This window comes from Panthera uncia, unplaced genomic scaffold, assembly GCF_023721935.1.
Source record: "Panthera uncia isolate 11264 unplaced genomic scaffold, Puncia_PCG_1.0 HiC_scaffold_2514, whole genome shotgun sequence".
Lineage (NCBI taxonomy): Eukaryota > Metazoa > Chordata > Mammalia > Carnivora > Felidae > Panthera > Panthera uncia.
In genome coordinates, this window is record NW_026059253.1 from 2,559 (window position 1) to 10,859 (window position 8,301).

Sequence of the window (8,301 nt, forward strand, 5' to 3'; positions counted from 1 at the left end):
GACCCCTCGTGGCCCGGTAGAGAAGGGACAGCAGTTTGAAAACGTCTGCTACAAGGAGGCTGTTTATAGACTGGGCAGCATATCCCAGTGCGCGGGGACCCCGAGTATGGCCCTTCCCTCCCACTCACGGCCAGTCCGCTCGCTCAGGAGGCTCCACCGGAACAGGTCTGGGGCCTTCGGGAGGGGTCTGCTTCCATGGGTGGCAGCAGTCTGCAGAGTCCGTTCTGCCACGGGGCTTCCTCGAAAAACTGAGCAGAGGAGCCGGGAAGGGTCAGATAATCTCCGTTTCCATGTCGCCTTCCACCTTCTTCTTTTGCTTCTCCATCACCGCCTCCAACTCTGACACTTTCTCTTTGTCCTGGAGGGCGGGGTGGAAATCAGACACCTGGTCTCCGAGCCCTGGGTGCCCTCCCGGGTGGGCCCGGGAGCGTCCGCTCACCTCCAGCAGCGCACGCTGCACGGTGACCTGGCTGTACACGCGCGCCCCTTCCTCGGGGCTCACGGCTCGCAGCTCCTCCTTCTGCAGTGAGAAAAGCTGTGCGCCGGTCAGCACGCCCAGCGCGTCCACGGTCCTGGGCGAGCGGAGGGGGCGTGGTCAGGCCCACCAGCCAATCACAGCGCCAAGCCCTTCAGCCCCGCCAATCACGTCACTTCTGTCACGCCCTTTGTCCAATCGGAACCCCCCAATCGTAGTGCGCTGTGGGAGGGGGCGGGGCGCGTGTGCCCAGCTTTCCCGCGGAGGCAGGCGCGCCCGGAGACCCCAATCCAAGCCCGCAGTAACGTGCCAGTCACACTGCCGTTCACTGCCACCAGAGCGACCCTAGCTTTAGGCCACTCCCAAGGCTCCCCCTCTTGCGACCACGCCTCTGGCTCCCCGGCCGACCCGTCACTCACCCAGCGCTAAATCCCTTGGCCTGCAGCCAGGCGCGGACCTCCGAGGCGTCCGAGTGCGGGCTGAGCTGCGGCTCCGGGACGCGGGGACCCGGGGCTGCGCGGCTGGGGCCTGAGCGGCCCTGGGCCAAGCGCGCCTGCAGCTCTTCGTTGACACACAGCATCTGGGAGAATTTCTCTGCAGGCGGGGAAACGGGGAGAGACGCCCGACTCAGGACGAAGGGTCCTGGGGCCAGAAGGGAGACCTCCAGCGTCCTCAGGATGGGCTCGGAGTCCATTTGGTCCTTCCGAACCTTGGTTCCCCTGACTGGAAAGCGAGGACAAGGACGGCTCCCCGAAGGTGCCTGCACCACTCACCCTTCTCTAGGGGGTCCAAGTTGAGGCTATCACAGCTGTCCCAGGTGGGGCGAGAGGAGGCAGGAGCCGGGGCCCGTGGGGGAGGAGGAGTGCTATTCTCCTGGAGAGGGAGCCAGAGGAGCACTTGGATCAAAGAGGGGACCTAGTCCCAGCTCCTCCGCCTTTTGGAGGTAAATTTCTGCACCCCCCCCACCCCCACCTCCAGCTACTTCCTCTGTCAGTGCCCTTGACACCTGATCTTCCCCAGGAATCTGCCCAGACTCACCAGGCTGCGGCTTGCCCGAGGCCCCGGGTGGGGTGTCAGGATATTATACGGTACATATCCCTCCTGCCCTCGCTGGTCCCGAACCTTCCACCACTTACGCTGGTCATCCAGGACCTGAGGGGGGTGGGAGAGGATGGTTCACAGCCTGTGTCTGCAGCTACAGCTGGGCCCCCTGCCGTCCCTTGGCCCTCGCCCTCTCCACCCCTCCACCCCCACCCCTCTAACCTCCAACACATCCCGCTGCTGGACAGAGAGCTCACTGCTGTTGCGGGCCTGGAAGTCATAGTTACATAGGACCCACTTTCCCTCAGGCTCCAGCTGGGGCTCAGCCTCTGGCTCAGGGTCTTGGTGACTGTGGAGAACAACACAGGTTGGGGATAAGGAGGCAGCCAGTCTCCCAGCTCTGGGCAGTAGGGAGTTGGTGTGAGCTGGGGTTAGAGCCAAGCAGAGGTCAACGCAGGAGGCCAGGTTAATACTGTTAACAGAGATTTGAAATCGGAGTAACAACTTGAATGCAGTTCGCTCCTTATGTGCCCGGCCACCGTGCTGCCGCACAAACTACGGGCAGTGACGTCACCTCCCTTTTACAGATGAGAACATCTAAGGCTCAGAGGGAGAAAATCACTTGCCCCAGATCACACAGCTAGAGCCAGCTGTTTACTAAGCACCTATATGTAATGGGCTCATGCTTCGGGTAGCCCATAGTTAGGATACAAACAGGGGTTATATAGCACTGACTAGGTGCCAGACTCTGCTCAGTCTCTTACATAGATTGGCTAATCTGATTTTTAACACAACCCTTGGTGTAACCATGAATTTGGAACCCCTCTCCCCCACCGCAGACCCTGTCATCAGCTATTTTACAGGTGAGGAAGTCGGAGAACAGGGACACGAGGTGGCACGATGAGGTAAAGGTCACAGAGCAAGAAAGAGGCGTTGCCACCCTGGCCCCGCAGTCCATGCCCTGAGTAATTGTGGTCTCCTGGGCACGCAGCTGGATGTGAACCTGAGCTCTACCAGGGCCTTGAGCTCTTAACTGCTAGCCTGTATAACCTCATAGACTTCTCTCTCTTCCAGGAAGGGATTATTCTTCTCGTTCTCCCTGCAAAGAAGGGAGGCTCAGAGAAGGGAAGTTGAAAGCTGGGGGTGTCAAGCCCAAGAGTCAGAAGCAGGGGGGAGTTCTGCAAGACCAGGCAGCTGGGGTGGCAGGCAGCAAGATTTGGGCTCCGATGCCCCAGGAAGAAGGACCTCAGCCCGGATCAGGCCTACCTGTGCAAAGGAGAGGGGGGGTCTTCAGGGCCGCGGCACCCCCTGTGTGGGGCTGGCAGCTCCCAGCACGCTGTCCCTGCTGAGACCCTCTGCCGGGGCCCTCACCCAGACCCCCCTTCTGCTCCTGCAGCTTTGCCTTCTTCTTATCCCATGAAGCTTCCTCACATCTGCCCCCGACTTGCATGAGGACCCTGGAGTCCTGGGTCATCTATGCCCCTTATTCCCCAGGACCCTAGAGTCTGTGCCCCCATTGCTTTTTGGAATCATGAACTCAGCCCCCCCCCCTCGATATTTCCTCCCCCAGAGACTCAGGAGTCCAGGTCTCAAACTTCAATTTCCCCAACTTTTTAACCCTTAAAGGCTCTCAGTATAACACTCCCAGCAGGAAATGAGACAAGGGCTTTAGAGCCTTGGGAGAGTGAGGGTCCAGCCTCGGTCTTCACCTCTTGCAGCGGCCCAGAAATACTACCACTTCCCAACTTTCCCAGAAACGTGCCCCATGACCCTTGAAGGCCCAGGGCTTGGCTGGGTCTCCAAGGCCCCAAGCACCAAACTCGGGCTCTTCTGCCAACCCCAAAGGCCCAATTCCCCAGTCTCTGCCTACAACACCTGGGGCTCTATCCTCTTAGGGATCCAGACAGGGAGCTCCCCAGGCCCTGGGAAGTTACTGCCTTCTCACAGCCTCTCAGACTTTACCCACTCCCAACCCCCTCCTCCCTCCGGCCCTGGGATCTGCGCCCCCTCCCTCCCAGCCCGGGCCCCTCTCCCTCCTCACCACCTCACCCACCTGTGATGAGCCGGGAAGACAGAAGGAAAGACGGAAAAAAGGAACGGAGTCAGCGCCAGGAGCCCCCAGGGCGCACCCCTCCTCGACCCCACCTGTCCCACCTTGGGGGCGGCACTCACCCATTGACAGCGACCTGGGGGGCACTTTGCTGCGGGGGAGAGGAGAGCAGTAGCTCAGGTAGGGCCAGACTGCCCGGTCCCGGCCCCGCTGTGTCACCTGGGCAGGGGAGGCGGGCGTGGGTGTCCGGTGCTCACCTGCCGGCGCCGCCGCTCGTGCTGCTGCTGTTTCTCAACTGGGTCCCCCCAGGCGCGGCCCTGCGGGTCAGTGGCCGGGGGCTCCCAGCCGCTGGAGAACTCAGGGCTGTACGGGGATCCTTCCTCTGGGGGCAGCTCCAGCCTGTGGCCGAGGGGCTCGGGGCTCAGGGCTCCTGGGGTGGCCTCCAGCCCTATTAACCTCAGTAAGGTTTCCCCCTCCTGTCGTCTCGGCTCTATCCTACCTGGCCCCCTTTTGCCCAGCCCCGCCCCCCCCAAGCCGCACCCCCGGCATCGAAGTCCCGCCCCTGCACCTAAGCCCTGCCCAAGCCCCGCCCCCGGCATCAACTGTATCTGCAAACACACGGATTCCACTCTAACGCTGCGCCCAGGCTCTGAATCTTCCTTCTGATTCTAAGCACATCCCGCCTCTTTTCCCCCAAGTCTCCTCCGGCTCTGCTCTTACCCCCTTCCCCAACCTACAGGCTAGTCCTTCCCGAAGCCGTAGCCCTCTGGTACAGCCCACCCTACTCCTCCAAGCCCGGCCTTTTGGTCAGCTTAGGCCTCTCCTTCACAGGAGTTTCTGGCCTTTCCTCCAGCCGCGTCCGGGCATAGGTCCTGGGTTCATTCAATTGCTTTGGTCAACCTCTAGCTAAGCCCAGCAACTACCCTTCCCTGCCGGCCCCGCCCCTCCGTCACGGCGCCCCTCACCCCGGGCGGGTCCACGCGTCCCCCAGAGAGGTCCAGAGCGCATTTTCCCGTGGGGTGAGGTTGTCCCGCAGCAGCGCCACCGCCTCGGACGTCAGGTGCGGCCGCCGCACTCCACTTGCGAACTGGGGGCCTCCCGATGTGTCCACAATCTGCCGGGGGTGCAGGAGTGGGCACGCCATCACCTCCCCCCCTCCGGAAGTGGAACCCCGATTCCTCCTGCCGCAGGGGGTACCTAAGGATGGGATGCCTCACCAACTGCAGGGGTCCGAACAGGAAGTGCAGCAGCTCGGGGGACGAGGGGTTGGCGATGTTGCCACGCAGCCGGGCCTGAGGGACGGGGCAGGTGCCGGGTTCAGAGCTCGGACGTGGCAGGCTCGCCGTGCCCCTGACCCCCCGCTGGCCCAGGCTGGACCCGTTCTCACCAGCAGGCTGAAGGCGTACTTGATTTTCTGAAGCACGTCCGTGTACTCGGCCTCGGAGGGCGGCTTGGCCCGCAGCGTCAGGAGACCCTCTGCAGGTGGGGGAGGCAGGGGCCCAGTGGGATCCCCGGGGATGGGGCATCAAACCTGGGCGGGGGGGTAGGGACGGGGGGCAGGGACAGGGGCAGGGACAGGGGACAGGGGCAGGGACAGGGGGCAGGGACAGGGGGCAGGGGCAGGGGGAGGCCGTAGGGAGAGGGAAGGTATTTCGGATGGACTGGATGCTCCGTATCCCACTGGGGGGTGGGGGGGCGTCCCTCACCCCCAGGCGCCCGGCGCCGGGTCCTGCGGCCGCGCTCCCTGTGCTCCAGTACCCGGGCCGCCTCCGCAGACTTCTGCAGCTTCGATACGAAACTCTCCACGTCGTCGAACACGTGGTTCAGGATGTCCTGGGGGGACAGAACAGGGGACGTGTGGGACTCGGGGATGTGGAGTCCGGGCCTCTCATCACCCCAGGCAAAGCCCTTACTTAGGCCGACCGCCCTGACATCCTCCCAGGCCAGGCCGAGCCCTCGGATGCCTGTCCCTGTCCCCCTTGATCGGTCACCGCCGGCCACACCCCCAGAAGTCTGACACCACCCCCCTCCCAGGAGGCAGGACACACCCACGGCCGGTCCACCCCCACGCCCTAGCCCCGCCCCACGCACCACTTCCCGCTCGGCCTGCAGACTGGCCAGGTCCGGGCCGCGGGGCCCCAGGTCAGGGGAGGCCGGGGCAGCGCTGCCTGAAGTCCCCGCCAGGCCAGGCCGCGGCCTCAGCGACTCTTCCGCCTCCGGGATGGGCTCCGCCTGGGGTCGCCCCCGGCCCGCCTCCACCGTGCTGATGACCGCGCGGATTGACGGGCGGCGCTGCGGGGGAGGGGTCTCGGCGGCCGGCGGCGGGCGGCGCTGCAGCTCCTCTTGCGTAGCCCTGGGGAGGGACGAGGGGAAAGAGCCTGGGTCCACCCGGGGCCAGTGCGGGGGAGACGGCGGGGGAGACGGCGGGGCTCAGAACCGAGTCAAACCTAGGCTGCAGGTGGCGCGGAGAAATTGGAGACATGGGGAGGAGCGAGCACCTGTGCGGAGGGAAACTGAGGCCTGAGGGAGGAGAAACGGAGGACCAGCACTAGGAAAAGTACTCTTGGAGAGGGGGTACACGTGTCTGCGGGGGGGTTGGCAAGACCCGGACCACGCTCTGTTCGACAGGCTTCCAAACTCGTTCTCTTGTCGGCGAGCGGTGGCAGCCCATTTGTCGGATGCGGAGACTGAGACCCCACCCGTCCTCGCTTCTCCCCCCGCTCCCCGCCCAGCCCTCTTTCTTACCTGAGCGCCGCGGGCCTGCGCTCCCCGCGGCCGGACCGGTAGTCGTGTAGAGCCCCCTGGATGTCCTCTCGGATCAGCTCCGCCTGCCAATCATGCTGTCAGGCCAGGCCTCCACCCCACCTACCCCTCGTCCCCGCCGCGGTCCGGATCAGTCGATTCCTTGGCTGGGTGCCGGGGTCCCTCCACGTCAGCGCCCACACGCGGCGCCCACGCCCGCCCGCGCTCTGAGCCCACCCTACTTCTTCCCCTGCCCTAAGCCACGTTCCCAACCCTGGAGCCGGGGTGCTGGGGTTTCCTGCCCCTAGGCCATACTCGCCCCGAGTTCTGGCTGCTCCCATCCACCCCCCCCCAGGTGCTGTCAGGTTCCGTCCCGACCCTTAGTCTCAGTCTCCATTCTACTTCGTCCCGGTCCCACCTGCCCTCAACCCCCCCCTCCCTTCCAGCTCCTCTCTCCAGGCCACGCCCCCTCCACTGGCCCAGGCCCGCCCCGCGCAGAGGCCCCGCCCCAGCTCTGGGCTCCTCCCACTTCCGGCTCCGCCCCCTGGCATCCGCAGGGCCCCAGCCCTGCGTGTGGTGGCTCTCCGGACCCGGGTCCGCTCACCCCGAGACGCAAGCCCTGGAAGAAGTGCACGTCGGGCTGCGTGCGCTCCGGCTCCTGGCACACCAGCAGCAGCAGCGAGCGACTCCGGCCAGGCAGCGTCACCACGTCGCAGCGCACGATGGCACCCAGCGGGTACGACTCCAGCTCCTCCTGCGGGGCGGGACGGCGGGTAAACGGAGGCTCGGATCCGAGGATCCCAAATGGCGACAGCAGTGCCAGCTGGGGCCCCAGCACGGCCCAGGCGACCCTGCGGGGCTGCAGTATCACACCTCTGATTTAACAGAGGAGGCCAGTGACGCTCCAAAAACGAAGGGCAGAGAGCTCTTGCCAAAGTTCCCAGCGGAAGGACGCGTGGGGGCCAAGAGTCACACTCGGACGTCCCTAGAGTCAAGCTCTCCATGCCTCTGCCCCTTCCACCCACGTGTCCCCTGGCACCTTGGACATGGGGTCAAGCAGCGTGACACGGTCCGGAGACACGCGCAGCAGCATCTCTTGGGCCCAGACGCGGCCCTGGTTGTCCATGACCGCCAGCCTCCGCGAGGCATCCTCCACGGTGTGCACGCCATCCTCCTCGCCCAGGCAGAACGTCACCAGGTGCTGGCAGGGGTGCGGAGAAAGCAGGGAGTCCCAGGAGGGCCCCAGGAGGGCGCCAGGTGGGCTCAGAATCCCCTGCCCCTGCCTTCCAGCCTGACAGTAACCACACCTCCTCCAGAAAGCGTCCCCGTCACCGGCTGCACCTATGGGGCCCTTTGTTTTGTTTTCATCAGAGTGACTGGCGCCTGCGTGTGTCTTCCCAGCGAGACTGGAGACTTCTTGAAGGCAGGGATTGGATCTAGTCCCTTCTAAGCACCCCTGCCTCCAAGAGAGCACTTGGCACACTTTGGCCCCTATGCACACAGGTTGACGTAGCATTTGTCCCTGGGGCCTGTCTGTCCGGCCTAACAGCCGGTCTGGAGGAGGACCTTGGCAGATTCAAGTGGAACTGACTGCCTCTGCCGGATTCCCACCGCTGAGGGCAGGCGGGCAGAAGCAGCCCCGCCTTGCAGATGGGCCAAGTGAGCTTGCAGCTTCTTTCTGTTTGGAGGCCCGACCGCCTTCGACACCACCATCTTCCCAGGCCTGCCTGCCTTTCCTCCCCTAAGGCTCCCTGTGGCAATGCAGACCCCAGACTCACATTGACTGGATACTGGGAAACATCTGCCAGAACCACAGTGGAATAACGCTTCCTCTGCTCTGTGGGCGAGAAGGAGGATAAACCCAGAAGCCCCAGCCCCTGGCCCCTCCTCCCTCAGACCCAGAAGACCCAGCCCCTCCTCCCCGGGGAGGCAGGGATCCTGACCCCCCAGCCCCTCCTCTCTCAGACCAAGGGATCCTGATTCCGCACCCACC

The 8,301-nt window shown here is 64.4% G+C and overlaps 1 protein-coding gene across 1 annotated transcript; it reads right to left on the reverse strand.

Annotated features, from left to right (window-relative positions):
- Nucleotides 1–224: 224 nt before the first annotated feature.
- Nucleotides 225–8,145, reverse strand: LOC125917827 (epidermal growth factor receptor kinase substrate 8-like protein 1; the record flags this gene model as incomplete). Its single annotated transcript, XM_049623924.1, has 17 exons — nucleotides 225–358; nucleotides 440–572; nucleotides 895–1,069; nucleotides 1,249–1,348; nucleotides 1,514–1,627; nucleotides 1,739–1,865; nucleotides 3,689–3,717; nucleotides 3,824–3,965; nucleotides 4,532–4,680; nucleotides 4,784–4,858; nucleotides 4,954–5,042; nucleotides 5,273–5,399; nucleotides 5,658–5,919; nucleotides 6,312–6,394; nucleotides 6,913–7,062; nucleotides 7,348–7,509; nucleotides 8,087–8,145. Coding segments are annotated over 17 exons (2,063 nt in total), but the record flags the coding sequence as incomplete, so codon positions are not given.
- Nucleotides 8,146–8,301: the final 156 nt, after the last annotated feature.